General features: G+C 39.2%; 3 protein-coding genes across 5 annotated transcripts; all 3 read right to left on the bottom strand.

Annotated features, from left to right (window-relative positions):
• Positions 1–87: 87 nt before the first annotated feature.
• On the bottom strand, positions 88–8634 carry LOC141914885 (uncharacterized). 3 transcript variants are annotated; one of them, XM_074806222.1, is made up of 4 exons: positions 5378–8634; positions 4757–4870; positions 4429–4502; positions 88–3479 (listed from the first exon to the last, which is right to left on the bottom strand). In XM_074806222.1, the coding sequence occupies exons 1-4, from the start codon at positions 8609–8611 to the stop codon at positions 3425–3427; spliced, it is 3477 nt and encodes a 1158-aa protein (XP_074662323.1). In that variant the 5' UTR covers positions 8612–8634; the 3' UTR covers positions 88–3424. The 3 variants fall into 3 exon arrangements, 2 of the variants coding, with proteins under 2 accessions (XP_074662323.1, XP_074662324.1); XR_012620896.1 differs by lacking the exons at positions 88–3479; positions 4757–4870 and adding an exon at positions 4616–4712 and having other exon boundaries at positions 4428–4502; XM_074806223.1 differs by lacking the exons at positions 88–3479; positions 4429–4502 and adding an exon at positions 4671–4712 and having other exon boundaries at positions 4801–4870.
• A 164-nt stretch (positions 8635–8798) lies between these two features.
• On the bottom strand, positions 8799–12745 carry LOC141901795 (uncharacterized). Its single transcript, XM_074789313.1, has 4 exons — positions 12652–12745; positions 9798–9860; positions 8996–9585; positions 8799–8858 (listed from the first exon to the last, which is right to left on the bottom strand). The coding sequence occupies exons 2-4, from the start codon at positions 9850–9852 to the stop codon at positions 8799–8801; spliced, it is 705 nt and encodes a 234-aa protein (XP_074645414.1). The 5' UTR covers positions 9853–9860; positions 12652–12745.
• A 463-nt stretch (positions 12746–13208) lies between these two features.
• Positions 13209–16144, bottom strand: LOC141901719 (deoxyribonuclease TATDN3-like). Its single transcript, XM_074789187.1, has 12 exons — positions 16037–16144; positions 15818–15850; positions 15640–15713; positions 15506–15551; positions 15362–15397; positions 15077–15139; positions 14906–14983; positions 14374–14405; positions 14232–14287; positions 14041–14153; positions 13577–13657; positions 13209–13355 (listed from the first exon to the last, which is right to left on the bottom strand). The coding sequence occupies exons 1-12, from the start codon at positions 16133–16135 to the stop codon at positions 13209–13211; spliced, it is 858 nt and encodes a 285-aa protein (XP_074645288.1). The 5' UTR covers positions 16136–16144.
• Between the last annotated feature and the right edge of the window lie 222 nt (positions 16145–16366).

The raw sequence follows: 16366 nt of genomic DNA, 5'->3' as shown, positions 1-16366 counted from the left end.
TGCACAATTATTAGGATCCATTTTAAGCATTATTCCTTCATAATTACCAGAATCAAATAAAAAAAACTTTTTAGTTTTCAACTGATTTTTATTTTTTTTTCAAATTAATATAGTACAAAAATTCAATAATTCATTCATACACAGCACAGGTGCACACTTAATACATGTGCTGGTCAAGTATTTAGACACGTCCATGATTAGACACACCAGACATTCATTCATCAAATGAATTAATCAACAAGCCATCTACATTAATGATAACAATCCTATAAATGAAATTAAGAAAAACAGAAGTTACGCTGAAAACCTAGGCCCAATTGCTCAATAAAAGTAGGTTGATTTACCCGGTTAACTTATGAGCAACTAGCCCTTCAGCTTTTCCACAGGAGATTGCATATGCAGGTTAGGTAATAATATCATCTTAACTCTGACCCAAACAAGTAGCCTACAAGAATATGCCTTGCATCAAAATTAACTTTCCAATTAAGAGCCTAATTGAAAATCAATAAGTAGCCTAAATATAATTGAGATATGGAAAGAGCTCATTCCTTTTTCGGTTGGCTGGAAGTTAAAATTTCTTTATTTCATATGTTTGTTTCACCAAGTGACTATTTCTTCGGTGCATGAAATGAGCCTAGTACATGAATGACTTTCATCTCTTTTGTACTGTAGAACTCACATGATTCAGTGACAGTCCAGATTTCTTCGAATTAAGTACATCCGAATTATGAATAATAGTTTACATGGTTCCAGGTTGAATGGACCAAATATTTCACCAAAAATTTGATGAAAAAAAAGTTGAAAAATCCAAAGTGACTTCTACTGTTGTTATCAATCTGCAGGCTAGAAACAGCCCCAGTGCATACTTTCTAGTCATATATCTTAATTGAAGCGCTGAATGCAGTTAAGGTCTGCAAGTTTGAATCGGAAGAATGATATTAAGCACGACAATGGGTGCCAAATTTTGGGGGAAGGGTCCAGAATTGCTTATCGGCTCCGGAGCATGGATTATCTTCTATATGTTTAGAGCAGCTTTTGAATAGCTGTTGCATTACTACGAAAATCACTTCAAATATTGTAAAAACAAAAAATATGAACGTTTTCTATGGAAAAAAAAAGCATTCGGATAAAAACTGGGTTGAACATGCACTCCTAACATATAGCCTGGATTTCGTAATTATAACGCTAACATGCATACAGTAAACGTTGTAATACAAGTTGTGATACAAATGGAAGGTGAGCGCTAAAGATTTTGCACTAGCTCAGGTCGACTTAAACCCATAGACGTAAGAACAGCAGTAGTACACGTGACTGATGATTGCCTATTCGTTTGTCTCACTACGTTTGTCGACTACAACTCGATCATCGTGACTAAGTGACTCACCATTTTGAACGTTAAAAGTCATGTGACACAATACCGGTTGCTGATTGGCTAAAAACTGGTAGTTATGATCCGTTGTATGAAATAGAACTTGTTCTATTCTTATAATTGGTCTGCGATCAAACTTTTGCTGTCGCAAGTACACTCACGTTGAAAAGGTTCCCGATTAAAAATCACTGACTTGACTGCTTACGATCTGACAATGCGATCGGATCTTAATTGACCTGAGTTAGGCTTAAGACTGCGGATAAAGAGCGACATTCGAGTTTGGTGGTACACATGTATATGAACAGTACGAGGTCATGAACATTGAGTTGAATGTTTATCAAAGTAGTTGGTCAGATCCGATTTGAGTGGTGTCTACTATGGGATCATTCATTTATTACGTACGCATGAAATTTGACATTTTTTTCATATACATTAAGCATTACAGTACACAATTGCACTTACCCCTCCCCCTCCCCTAATGCGAATGTAATAAAGGAATGATCCCTATAAACATACTTCTTCATTCAAGTTACAATAATATATATTACAGTAAAACTCGGGTAAATCGTCATCAGATAAGTCATCATTCACATTAATTAAATCGTCATTATTTTTAAGTTCCAATTTGTGTATTTCAATTTACTAAGTGTTCGTCATTATATGGATAGATATCAACTTAATGCTATGGTCTTTTAGCTATGATGACTTACGCAAGTTCAACCGTACATACAAGTACGTAAAAAACAACCGGGATACTAAAACCTCTTTTGAGATGTAGTACCGTATACCCCGGTATGGTTTTCCATCATCATCTTTAAATTTTCAATTAATTTTCTACAAAATATCAACAACATAAATAAGACATGTACAGAATGAATTACATTATACGTATTATATACAGTGACCTGTATTGCATACATAAGCCACAAGATAAATTTGAATTTTCCTTAAAAATGAACTGAAAATGCATTATTCCTTTCTTCTCATTATGAAAAGACCGGACCATTGCAACGACACAATTCCTGAGATAGCTTCACTCATGAGAAATCGAAATGAAGTGACAAATATTCAATCCCACTACGACTAGTTCTAGAATCATTCAGGAGTTATCGTTATTACTGTTGGAATAATCAAACTATAGTATCTATACACTGTTGAGGTCTTCTCTCAAGGGCGGATCTGTAGGATTATTTGAAGGGGTGGACCTGAAAATTGAAATGGGCCCTTAATTTGAAAAGGGTAGATTTCATGCGAGGGCTTCAAGCACGAAACATTGGATGTTCTGGTGGACTTCCCATGACACAGGAAATCTAGGACAAAAGGGGCTTTTCTGGCCCGATTGGATTTATTTTTAGTCTTTTTTCTTTGCAAAAAAGATTTTACCGGTTTTTTGGAGCCACAAGGGCACATTCGAATTTTGAAGTGGTGGACCAGTCTTAACTCCCCCCTTGCTTCAGACTTCACTCTCTACACAATGCAAGATTTAATTTCCTTTTTCAACATTGGGACCACTTATGCAGTTTAAAATTGTCACTGTCAGTCACTGCACAGGTTCACATGACGCATGTTTTGAGAAAATGGCCCCATATTACTACATAAACCAGATTAATTTGATCAGCCATAAAGATTGGATTAAGCTGTTTGTAACGTGTTGTACCAGTACTGCCGGTGACAAAAAGAAAGTTGCATTACCATGAGTTTACTCAGTGTAGTAGTTGGCCAACTCAACATATTTCACGTAATTCTAGCAGTCCTACCCAACCTAACAAAGTTAAGGTAGAGCTTACTACAGTTAACGCAAATAATTTGACTCTGAAAATGGCCCTTACAACGGAAGATCTTTGCATTCATTTCTCATAGAATAAAAACAAACAGAAACGAAAGAAGGATTCTCTCGTCGTCGTTATAGATAAAACTAACTTATTGCATAACAATGTATCAAGATTTAGAACTGATATTTGAAAGATCTGTCATCGGCGAGCTTCCTGCATTAATTCTATTGGCACGATCCGGCGTGGTAAGCGTCACTGCTAATTCCGCTAATGGTATCTTTCGTCAAGAGACGTTCCATATGTAATCCATATCCGCGGAAGTAGGAGGTCGGCTATGCCTACAAGTAAAATCAAAACAAATGAAAATTAATCTATCATAATGCTTCTATGAATGGAGGATAAAAAATCGAGGAAAGGCAAATTCTAATAGAGTAAACTATTAATAGAATTGAGCAGACACTAAAAAGCCAGTGTTAGGCAAAAAAATATATTCTGTGTCTGGTCAGTGCATGCGTCGATCTAGAACCCCTATGTTGAATTTTTGGCTCTCAAATTCGCGCACCATGCGCTAGCGCCATCTAGTCACCAAACGTCGACAAACGCGGAAGTTTAATTGTCTGACTGTGAATGAAAACCGGTACACAAAAGCATGTTGATATCAATATCAATTGTGAAAGGGAAGGATGACGCCTCGTGAAATGTAGGAACATTAAACATTTTTTTTTTAAACCGCATCATTTTGTGCAGAAGGCCCTAACCAGAAACAGAACATATTTTTTTGGCCTTAGCCAAATATCGACTTCATGATTAATCGCTTTTGGTCAGAATTTTTTCATGCCAATAAATCCATGATCATGAAAAATCTGGATTAACATCAATGTTGAATATAACTGGACCACAAATCAAACATATCTGGATTAAGCTTTTCAGTGCGTCTACATCACAGTGTCTAATATATCCGTGATGGACTTCAGTCGTACACTGCATTGCAGTGTTATTAGTAATAAGTTACTATCTCTGAAAGACGGTGGCGCTTGTCTAACATAGTGAAATATTATTAACTCTTGGTACACTTCACTGCGGTGTACCGGTACATTGTATACCCGTTATCATTGGGGTGGAATTTTCAAAAATCTCCAAATTATCTCCAGCACTTTCAAGTATCAATCAGTCAGCAATGAAAAGGGTTAAACTGTATTTGTAGTTTTATATGTCCATCCTTCTGCAGAAATATTGGTACCAATCTACAAACGGTGTCAGATTTTAGAAACCGGAAAACACACTTACTTCGTTTTTGATATCTTGATGTATTCAGGTCCATTCAGGATCAAGAACCCACATAAGTCTGCCAATAAATGGACCTGAAATTCGAAAAATACAACAAATGTCAAAAGACATACGAAGTCATGCAGCAAAATGCTAGAAATTTCGATACGCGTGATATAAGAAAAAACCCAGTAAATTATGTCTTTACTTTCGATGTACGTAGAAATCCAGTCAGATTCTGAATGGACAGAACGTGGTGTAAGTCAGCAACGGAAGCTGCTGTCAGGAGGGCATGTTCCAGAGTTCTGAAATAAAAACATGCGACATGTATTTAACAAATGTACAATACCTGCTTCGATTTAAGACAGTTTGGTAGATAGATGGTGGAACCACCCCTGCTGGCGAACCGTTTCAGGTGACGGCTGACCGTCAGAAAAGATTGAATATTATACAACGTCACGATCTGAAAAATAAAACTAGGTTTCATCATTTTCCCCGAGGATTCTCATCTGTTGGTATTTGCCATTTCTTCACCACCATCTAACCTTACCAGCCTTAGTCGGAAAACTAGGCTTTCGATAATAATAGAAAGAAAACACTATCCAGACAGATCCGCGGTTTTCCGTTAAATTGGACCATTCAATCAATTGCATTTCAAGATGTTTAAGATTTTAATCGAATCATTAGCAAACCGAGGAACTGAATCCGGAAACTTGGGACAAACATAGCTCAAATCTATGCTTCTAACAATAACATTCCCCATGTCCAAAGCTGAAAAAGATCTCTACTCAAAACACTGGAATTCCACATTCAAAAAGACAACATGCTTGCCAAACACGAAAATACATTACATTTCAAATCATGATCAAAGGTGTGCAAGCCAAAGCTGGCAATACAGTCAGCAGTGCACATTCTGCTCTTATGGTATTTACGCAGATAGACAACCTGCTTAAAAAAGCTAAATACTTACAGGTGACATTTTTCCTCCTGCAGCAGTGGCAGCAACAGCAGCGGATGAACATTTCTTATGATTGTCAGACGTGAATTTGCCGCGCCTCGATAGTTTACAACCGGCAGTTCTTGACAGCGCGGCAGCTGGTGGCGGGTAGCAGTAAGTGTGGTCGATGAAAGGCGGCAGACCGCTGGCGAACTGTATCGGCGTCGGGTGCCACGCGCCGGACCGTTCCCGACAGACGACGATCGATAAGTCGTCGTTTCGACGTCGGATACGCTCGTACAACACGACCGGTTCTTCATCATTCACAGCCGAGATCGAATTGGCATTGTCGCTAGAATTCGACAGAATGCTACTACCCGACAACTCATCGTCGTCGTTCGAATATACTTTGTGCGGTACGAATTTGCTCACGAACGTGGACAGATCCGTCAACGACGAACTTTGCGAACAATTATTTACACTTTCCGAATTATAATCGCGCGTCGCGACTAATACGTTATCATTATCATAATCGATCTTCGTCGAGAACGCTTTCAAAGATGTTTCCTGAGATTTTTCGGATTTCGTAATAATACTTTGATCGGTGGCGCAAGACCCGGCGGACGAGACTGAGCTCTGGGAACCGAACGACGCGCCGTCGTAGTAATAATAATCAGAGCTCATTCGACAAGATTTCATCCGTTTCGGGCGCGTTTGAATCCGAGACAGCTCGTTATTTGATGTTTCCGCTGCGTCGTTTTGGAATTCGTCCTTAACGGTCTGTTCGGAAAAAATTTCGCGTTTTTTTTTAGCCGAATTTATGCATTCGCATAGTCTGCCAGTTTGATTCGCGCCGCGTGAACAAATATCGCATGCAATCGATTCGTCGTCGATCGTGGCCGCTACGCCGTGATCGGAAACATTTTCCGCATCGTCGCAATCGAATTGCGAAGCGAACGACGAACTCGTTTCGAAATCGAAATTCAACGAAAAAAAATCCGTGTTATTCCTGAGGTCAGATTCGTCGACGATCGGAATGGCGATAAAATGATCGGAAGGATCCAGTTGGTTCAGTTCGTTGTCGACTGCCGTCGCCTTTTTCGTCCGCGTTTTACTCTTAACTTTATTGTTACAACCGTCGACGTCACTGTTGTCGACGTGGCAGACGATTGCGCCGTCGTCCGTTTCCGTAAAACTGACGTAACACGTACACGTCGACGACGGGGCCAACTCCTGCGGGTTGAAATTATCGATGAACAGCTTCGGACGACGACGGTCGTACGCCGATCGGAGCAGACGGATCGACGGCTGGTCGATCTTCGCGCGTTCATCGATTCCGGGGACGGCGGACGGCATTTCGGCGGCGACGTCGTTCCAGTTCGTGCTGTTGTCGTTGATCAATACGAAACGATCCCGGCAAGCCGGATTCAACGCGTCGGCTAAAACATCCGGTTTAAACGGCACGCGCAAGGGATTTAAAATATCGTCCGTATTCGTCGTATCGATATCTACTTCGACGGCCGACTCCGAATCGGTTTCTTCCGAGGCGGATTTCGAGCCATCGTCCACGATCATTTTATAGATATCGTCCCCGATGCGGTTCGTTTTCGCTTTAAAAGCGCTGCTAACACCGTTATCGCGCTCGGTTTCCACGTCCTCGTCGTCGCTTCGACTTGCCGCGCTGTCGCTATCCGACTCGTTGCTGCTACTGCCATCGCTGTCATCACTGCTACTATCCCAACTCGTATCGCTGTTGCGGCGTTGGCGCTTTTTCCGACCGCGAAATCGTCGCGCCTTCTTCGACAATTTCAACGTCGATGCCGCGACTATGCGCACGTCCTGACGAACCATACGCGGCCGCAAATTACCCTTCTGCAGTTTCGTCAACTGCTGATTCGATATCATTTTCGACTTCTCAACGAGCTTCTTTCGTTGTATATCGGCTAGCAGTTTACTGCGGTCTTTCACCGGCGACTTCACCGCGGTTGCCAACAAATTCGATCGAAGAAGTTTTGCGTCTTGTTGAATGACAGCCGATGATGACTTTTCTTGTTTCGGAACGGGTAGTTGTTCCTTATCTATTCCGGCAGTACTTCGTTCGACTTTCGCTTCCTTCGACAAATTTGCGTTCGTTTGCAACTTCCCTTCCATTTCTGGCTTTTTCGCATGTTTTTGATCGCTTTTAAGTTTATGGTGTTGAAGAACTTTCGGTTTACTTTTATGATTCGGTACGGTAGCGCTTTTTAGCTGGAATTTCCTAGGCCTACCTACTTTGGCTGTATGTTTAGTCGCGGGAATTACTTTAATGAATTTCGACTGTTTTCTTACAGAATCCTTTTCGCTGGCGCTCGATTTTTTCTTGTCGTCGACTGATTTGACCGACGATTTAATCTTGTATTTATCGCTACTGTTTTGGGTAGGCAAATGTTTCTTAAGGGATTTCGGTTTCTTAAAGCAGTTTTCTGGCAAGACAGGCGCAGCGATACTCGGTTTATCATCGGAATCGACACCAAAAACATTGAACAAATTACGCAACCCATCTTTAGCCAGCATGAAGTCACCACGCGTATAACTAGAATTTAATTTGCGTTTTCGCGAGGATTTGCGCACACTTTGATCATCAGCACAAACGCCCGCAGAATCGGATATCACCATTTTGCTAATGTCCATCGCATTGGGCTTAGCTACGATCGTTCGGTCCTTTACCGCTTCTTTCGTAGATTTTACATCCAATTTTCTATCATTGTTTATCGACGATGGCAACCGACTTTTATTACCCACGGTCTCCACTTGGCGCGATAAACTCGAATGGCTTTCTCTGCCCGAGTGCGCGCTGGTTATTGTCTTGACTTTATTCACACGTGACGTCTGGTCTGAAGCCGCTAAGTGCGGTATAGAAAAACTATTGCCACAGTCCGGATTTGAGCTAGATATTGACTTGCCTATTTTCGTAATCGAAGCACGACCTGCTACAGTTGCACCGGGTACTTTGGACAAACTTGAAATACTATCTTTATCGCAATTTGCACTAGATAATGCCTTGCCTTTTTTTAAAGCCTGGCTTACAGTTGTTGTAGGTATTGTAAATAGATCTAGTGCGCTACTACTATCCGAATTTGCACTAGATAATGCCTTGCCTTTTTTCAAAGCCTCTTTCACAGTCGCTGTAGGTATTGTAAATAGATCTAGTGCACTATTACTATCCGAATTTGCACTAGATATTGTCATGACTTTTTTCGCGTAAGGCGAGTGGCGTATAGTCGCCATGGGCGGCGCAGTTGAACTCAATCGACGACTTATTTCCGAATCCGTCTTCGAAACGGACTTAACTTTTTTGGCGTACGAAGTCTCACGCTCGACCATCGCCGATTTTAGGCTTTCGTGATGCGACTTCGGAAGAATTGTTCGCGGAGCGGGATATTTGTGATTATCGTCGCGCTTTGTCATCGTGGGCTTAGTCGCGTGATTTTTCGTCGGTCGGTCCGAATATCGGGAGTGATTCAAATTCGCGTCGCTGTTCACCGACGGGATGAAATACGAAGAATTAGCCGATGCATAGCTGACTATAACGACGTTCTTACCGTCACTTTTCGGTTCGAAAATAGATTTTCTCGTGTTGAGTACTTGTTTACTTTGCGAAGGTGAGCTTACAGGCGAGGGTCTCGCGATGTCATTTTTCTCCGCGACGGAAAACGCATTTTTCGACGACGATGCCGGTTTCGGGAGGATCGGAACGTGTTTAGTTTGTTTGCTAGCATCAGTTATACCGGTAGAACTCGAACTCGGATTACTACTCTTTTTAAGATCGTTGAAATTCACCTTCTTAAACATGTTTTTCAACGCTTTGAAGTTCGGACTTTTCGACGGCGATTGCTTGGGCGGGCTGATTTTTGAGCCATCCGCGCTTTTCGAACCGTCATTTCTTATGAAGTTCTGAACCAGCTTTCCCGATCCGAGCTTCTTCAAATTGCTGAAGTCAATTCCGCCGGCAAAACTATTCTTTTTCGGCGAGCACTTGTCTTCATTCTCGAGTGCGCCGATGGCGGGGTTATCTGATACTGGATTTTTACTCAGAATCTCGAACAAAGACAATCGGTCCTTATTCGGGTCCATGTTTGGATTTTGCGGCAAGCAAATCAGCTTCAAGATGCGGCTACTACTAGGCGAGGCATCACAAGATTTTTCGCATAAACCGTGGTTCGAAGTAGGGCATAGATTTTCATCTGCAAAGTTTGATGAGCCTAAAACAAACCAAAGAATAAATGTATTTATAAATATTGACAAAGAATAGCTTAGTTCGGATTCAGAGACCAATTCTGACATGAACTTAAGCTGGACTCAATTTAAGTTAAACTTAAAACTAGCGGACACCAACTTACGAATGTTATGGTATTTTTAATTTACGATAATCTAATTTTGGTTGATATAAAATAGGCCCTACTACATAGCTTACTTGTATTATCCAGTCTTGTTGCTGTAGAACTTTCAGAAATCAAACTATCTTGCATTTCTCAGCCTGTAAATATTATCACATTTAAGATTTAGCCGGATAAATTACAATAATAAGGATTAGGGTGAGAATAGCGTCAGGAGGACGGGAAGAGGGAACTGGCAGTAATTTTCTCTAAATCCTTCATTCTTCCCCAAATTTTCCCAATGCGCATGCGTGATGAGAATTAGTCACCTATCATAGACCATATCCGGCTAACCCTCACTTACATTTATCAGGGAACAACTGCTGTGTTCATATCTAGGCTTCTTTTAGCCTAACCATATCATAACACATTGTGGCACCAATCACAAACTGAAGGAACCTAAACTGCAGACTCTCCTTCTAATTCAATTGATTCTAAGAATACCGATTTAAATTTACTCCTGTTAATGGTATTCTACCGACAACTTGTTCTGATTTGCTCATTTACTGCATGCTCACTGATGAAGTCGAGGAGAGTGTGGAGAACAGGGTTAGAGAAAATAGAGCAGACAGAGCAGGATTCAAACCATATTTCTAGTGGCGCCTCTTAGGCCTAACACTAGGCCCTTGAGCCACAATGGATCCAGGGATGAGAACCAGGGATTATGAAAAAAGCAGGACTTTTGATGAAAATTTCTGTTAATTACTGAAATTGCAGCTAAACTGCAACATAGGCACTAAGCTCAAAGTGGGGGTTCCCAACATGATTTCCTCAACAGCCCTGTTTCAATTCTAAATGGCAGCACAAATTGGTTATTTTTTCACAGTAGTTTATATTGGCAATACCAGATGACAGCACATAACGAAAATCATTGGGCGAAGTAACGTCGCATGCTAAAATACTCTTGTGAGCCGAAACATAATGCCAGTCACAGCAAACCTTCCACCCCCCCAATCAATTTCTCAACGGATCTGGACAATTTGGAAAGCTTGTTGTTTTAAGTTTCTCATCACAAAAAAGCGGGAAACCGCCAAAAAGCAGGAAATTCTCATCCCCGGAATCCTTCCGAATTTTTTAACTACAAACAGCACTCAACCTAACCCTTACACTGGACAACGATAGCTGCATGAGAGACCCTGTACCTAATCCTAACCCTAGACCTTATTAAATTATCTCATCATCATTCATTTATGGAAGAGTCATTTAGCTGGATCCGGTTACGGACTTTTAAAAGATATTTTGCCAGATCCATATATTATATAACAATAAAATCATTTTATTGGGTTTAGGGTTAGGGTGGAGAGGGTGAGAAGAGGGTCCCGAGGGTTCCGTTTCACAACTAGGGATAGGGTTAGGGGAGGCTTTATGTAGTTTAAACATTCGGGTGGTGTTCAGCGAGCTCGGTGGTCTAGTGGGGAGACTCTGCGCTAATAATTTGCTGACCCGGGTTCGAGTCTCGCTCTATCCACTCTGTTTCTCAAACTCTGGTCTCCCCACTTCCTTCGAATTTTCTAGGTCGCGCACCTCTGCGCTTGCGCAGAGTAAATCACCCAATTAGAGATGATATCCGGCAAAATATCCTTCAGAAGTCGGTGACTGGATCCGGCTAAATAACCACAGCCTTCATTTATATAAGTATACCTTATTATATATAGATGTCGGAAAAATTGTGTTTACTAAAATAATGCTGCATCAGCAAAATATCAAATATCTCAAATCTAAGTCTAAGAACTGCTACCATTACCAATACCATAAATTCTGTGAATTCTAGTAATAAAGCTAATTTAGCATTACCATGAAGTTTACAGCTAACATTTCAGGAATTAAATTCAATTACAATAAGGGGACAAGACCAGCTTCTCTTGCTGCTGCATTGCAACAGATGATGAAATCATCTTCATCAGAAAATTGCCGATCCTGTTCTCTCTCTCTCCTAGTCAGTAACCTGTCTGTGGTTTAGTTTCATAATCGGATATTTTCACAAACCACAGTCAGGAATGGGAAGGTCATTTTTGTATGAAATCTTCGTCAGCCAATTTGACTGACGAGTAATTTGCCTGGCATTTCATTGTCTCTTAAGATATCCGTCTAATTTTTGTTGTAATCGACGCACAACAGATTCGTAGTTTGTCTGATACCTATAACACCTCACCTGACGATCTTAATCCATGTGCAAATCGGCCGTAAAGTGAGAGTAAATTTCCGTAGAGTCAACAGCTGCCATTTTGAAAATTACTGGAGGTGCTGGCACCTGTGGACTGAGGCCAGGACAACAGCACAAACTAACAAAGCGAAACGACGAAATTGAAAAATATTAAGAAATCAACACTTATTCACATTTTTCTTTTACCAGAATTTATTATTTAAATATTAATTAAGGAAAACACGAAGATTTGAAATATAGGTTGGAAAACCATCAAAAATAAAAATTGTCGTTTCGTCTTGGAAGTTTTATATAAATCCTTGTAGGTCCCCTTGTCTTATCATGCCACATGTGCAATACAGAGAAATGGCGGCCAATGGCGAAATTTGTGGAGAAATTAATTAATTTCTCAAAATAATGTTGATTAATCACTCGAAACATGCATAAAATTGGATTATTTCGAAAGGTACCTGTGTAAGTTTGTGAAATAAGCCATTAATTGTGGACTGAAGTGGATAGAAAGTATATTTTTGAAGTGTTACTTTTTTCAACCGTGTTTTGGCCCTTGTCATCCCTAACGTTGGTATAAGCCCATCCGATTATAAAAGCTTACCACCAACGATTAGGTAACTAACTATCTCTCTCCCACTCCCGCTGACCTAAAATCCACACTTTCTTTTAGCAGGAAGCAAGCCATTACACAGCTATTATATGACACACGCTGACACTTCTAACTAACGAATACTTACCAGAAGAACTCGATAAACGATCAGATTGCATGCGTTATTCGCTAACTACAAACGAAAATCGACATTGAAACGTTCAGCACCTACAACATGCAGTGCACAGTTCCGCGCCATCTTGTTTACAACCGCCTCGTACACTGTCGCCATCTATCTATCTATCTAACATACTCACTTGCCAGATATTGCTGCAAATGCACTGTTGGGAGTTCTCCAGTATTTTATGACATTCACCCTCTCCAATGAATGTTTAATTCATAAACTTATTGCCAGAAATACGAGAAATATTGCATTTATCGATTCAAATTGATTTTGGTGTTTTATCATGACATTGACAAGTTTTCAGCGATTGGGTTGGCTAATCAGTCCACATGATATAATTGGAAAAATATATTTAAGCCCAATTCTTGAGCAGGTCCAAGTCCAAGCTTCCTTTTTAAGGAGTACCAGCAAAGAAATTATCTGATGAGGTTTTACACGCCAGTTGATAAATACGAAGTGAACTTTCGACATAATTAAAAAACTAATTCCTATTTCTTTTGATAAATGTAATTTATTCATTTTCAAACAACTTTGATAAATTTTCGTAATTTTGGAAATAATTTTAATGCGTTCTCTGTAGTGATTCGTTTTACAGTGTCCACATCAACTTTCTTCACTGAGGCGATGTATTCACAAGATATTCGAATATTGCTTGGCGTATTCCGCACCTAGAAAAATAATGACAAAATTCAGATAAAGACAACGAGCTTTAATTATTTCAGTACCACATTCAACTGATCCACATCTGCACCCCTGCGCATAGTGGCTTCAGTACAAGTGTTGTCAAAATTGATAAATTTCAGCTTGGCCATCAACTGGCTCCTGCTGAGTCAATTTATGAATCGCTGCTGCTGTTGCTAAAAAATCAAACTCTGAGATTTTCACTCACTTGTTTTTCGGGCCCAAGTGCTGGCGAATCAGTTTCTAATAGCATATTTTCCAGCGGAACTCGCTCAACTAACTTGCTTTTCTGCAAAGAATGAAAAATTCGTCAATAAGTCTAAGTCGCAAAAAACTTTCATTTTTTGCAAGCCTCCGCAAAAGTTTACTACTAAATCTATGTAACAAAAGTTCTAAAAATGTCTTGGTAGCATTAAATAGAATTATCCGTAATACAGAAAAAGACACATGAACAATATATATACCACATATTATGGTTCGTATACTGATATCAGGATTTCATTTCTAATTCAGAATCTCTTAGACAACGTACTGATATTCTTAATCAGAGGATGTTCAAATAAAGTATGTGCATACAATCTTGTTTCATTACCAAGTGCTGCGGTCTGAAGTGTTCAGCATCTTACTCAATTGTATTTTTTCAAACAAATGATTAGAAATACTATTTTTTACCTGATTACTACGAGCAATAGAGGGTGGTATTGAAAAGAAATATCCGCACTGAACTCCTTCCATAGCTGCAGCAGGACGGCCATCAAATGCGTGCAATACGGCTTTCGTCACACCTAAAAAATATAATGAAATTGGTTCATTAAATATCACAATTCTCTGGGAAAATTGACCGAGTTACAAGCTTTTCTTACCGTTTTCCTTCAATAGCTGTATGGTAGGTTTGCCAGCAGATCTCGAGTGGACATTTCTATAAATACATAATTTTTACCTTCAAATGATACCTACAAACTTAATGATTGTGTTAAGTCTTTTTCAATCCAAATATTCACTTACAATGGTAAATCATATTTCTTTGCTAGTTCAATCTAAAAGACACAAAAAAAGACAAAGGACATAACATATTTCTCTCTTATATCAATAGTATCTATTTTTACTTCTTCCTCAGTTGAGTTCAGTTAGTTGTAAGATTATTCTTGCTTGTTATTGTCATGATTATTGTCATTGTAATTATCGTTATTATTAATATTACTATAATTATGATCATTATTATTAATTATCATTATCATTAATTATTATCATTATTAATTATCATTACTACTATTATTATATCTATTTCAATTACCAACTATCATTAACCTTTTTTTCAAGGGGCCTGATTTCAAGTGATAGCCTCTACGGCTCTGTTCAGGCCCCTATCATCAATCTACCAATTGTGTCATGTTCCATGTACGGTACTCTATTTGTAATTTTGTATTCTAACTGATGATGAAATAAATGTCATTATTATCATTTATTATTATCACTTCATTAGTGTCTAACTTCTCGTTGGATTTAACAAATTTCTCTGGAAAACCTCCATTTTTACCTGTCGCCGCAAGACAGTACGCTGCACTTCCTTATCATCGCTCGACTTCACAAATCGAGGAGTAAAATCTAGTCCGACCTGTTTGCGATATTAAGCAGTTTATGTACATATCATACAATAAGAACTTTAAAATCTCATTGAAAATTAAAATTTCTGCCGATACACACTTACCTCACCAATTGCAAAAAGACAATCGGCGTACTGTTCAATAATCGGTACGGCTTCATTCAGTTCCTGAATTCATATATCATTGAGACTCATATCCTGATCACATACAGGGACCACCAGTTGCTAAAAGGTTGGTTAAGGATAACCTGTGGATAAAATACCATAGTAACAACGAACTTCTTACTATGACTATGCCAACTATCCAGTGGTTAACTCTAACCAACTTATGAGCAACTGATGCATGTTGTCAAATATTAATGAATTCTTTAAGAATGTAGGCCTATGTACCTTTTCAGTGACACTCCTGCTCTCTTCGCCATCTTTCTGAGAAGATATTTTCAAACATATGTATTAACCGAAAAGTTTAGGAAATCGTCATTTCTGTGAAAATTCAACATAGTTTAGAATGCCATTAATCAATGGTTATCTTACTTGCACTGGATGCAGTCCAAGACAGGGGAAAATAAAACCCGGATATCTGCAAATTAGTTAGGAAATACTTAAATAATTTGCGCAGTTTCAAAGAAAGAGATTTGATGGTTGTCATGAATGATAATCATACATACTTAGCAGACAGATCTAAAATTTCTTTGAAATCTGCAACACTCTCAGATACAGCCAGAATAGCAGTAACGGCGTCCTACAAAAAGCAGAAAATTGGTTATATGAAACTCAATCATATTAAGTTAAAAAAAAATCATGCAATACTGCGCTAAGTGAATAGGCCTGCTTTAGTGTACTTACTTCTTTGGCTTTAGTTAAAACTGCGTCACGGTCCTGCAAAAAATAGATACATGTACCCGCGAACTGTCCAAAAACATTAGTTTCACCGTAACGTGCTGCCACCTAGGTTCGGACAACTACTGAGACTATTCACGGCTTAAAATAGACATCACAAGCACACCCACATATCTTAATTCAACACGATATTCAGAAACATAAAAGCCATAACTGATCGCTTACCTCGTTAAATTCTTCAGCGGTGATATGACAATGTACGTCTATAAACATTTTCGGTGACTTCCCGATAGATGTATCCTTGTAAAATCTGGGTAGTAACATTTTCTCGGAGCTATCCATCCTTTGCACAAATAGTCAGAGACGTTATATCCCGAAACGACGTAAGACTTAATTAATGCCACTGAATATTCAAGATAATATTAATTCATTCATCATAGCAAAAATTATAACTAATATTCTCTGAAATATTTTGATAGAATTTGTGGAAAATAAAATGAATCATAGGGCTTGAAAAGATTTAGATCGTTTCGTAAATTTATTTGCAAGCAATAT

This window comes from Tubulanus polymorphus, chromosome 1, assembly GCF_964204645.1.
Source record: "Tubulanus polymorphus chromosome 1, tnTubPoly1.2, whole genome shotgun sequence".
In the NCBI taxonomy this organism is placed as follows: Eukaryota; Metazoa; Nemertea; class Palaeonemertea; order Tubulaniformes; family Tubulanidae; genus Tubulanus; species Tubulanus polymorphus.
This window is presented reverse-complemented; position numbering and strand designations above follow the sequence as displayed.

What these genes read in the sequence shown, in the direction of transcription:
- LOC141901719 (XM_074789187.1), bottom strand. Translation starts at nt 16,135, where the DNA reads ATGTTACTACCCAGATTTTACAAGGATACATCTATCGGGAAGTCACCG. An exon ending in ATTTTAGATCTGTCTGCTAA is followed by an intron (nt 15,552 to 15,639) that starts GTATGTATGATT and finishes ACTAATTTGCAG; the next exon opens with ATATCCGGGTTTTATTTTCC. An exon ending in CTATTGCTCGTAGTAATCAG is followed by an intron (nt 13,658 to 14,040) that starts GTAAAAAATAGT and finishes CATTCTTTGCAG; the next exon opens with AAAAGCAAGTTAGTTGAGCG.
- LOC141901795 (XM_074789313.1), bottom strand. Translation starts at nt 9,852, where the DNA reads ATGCAAGATAGTTTGATTTCTGAAAGTTCTACAGCAACAAGACTGGAT. An exon ending in AACAAGACTGGATAATACAA is followed by an intron (nt 9,586 to 9,797) that starts GTAAGCTATGTA and finishes GGTTTGTTTTAG; the next exon opens with GCTCATCAAACTTTGCAGAT. An exon ending in ACATCGCGAGACCCTCGCCT is followed by an intron (nt 8,859 to 8,995) that starts GTAAGCTCACCT and finishes GTCGGTGAACAG; the next exon opens with CGACGCGAATTTGAATCACT.
- LOC141914885 (XM_074806222.1), bottom strand. Translation starts at nt 8,611, where the DNA reads ATGGCGACTATACGCCACTCGCCTTACGCGAAAAAAGTCATGACAATA. An exon ending in CAGGAGGAAAAATGTCACCT is followed by an intron (nt 4,871 to 5,377) that starts GTAAGTATTTAG and finishes TTTATTTTTCAG; the next exon opens with ATCGTGACGTTGTATAATAT. An exon ending in ACTGTCTTAAATCGAAGCAG is followed by an intron (nt 4,503 to 4,756) that starts GTATTGTACATT and finishes TTCGAATTTCAG; the next exon opens with GTCCATTTATTGGCAGACTT.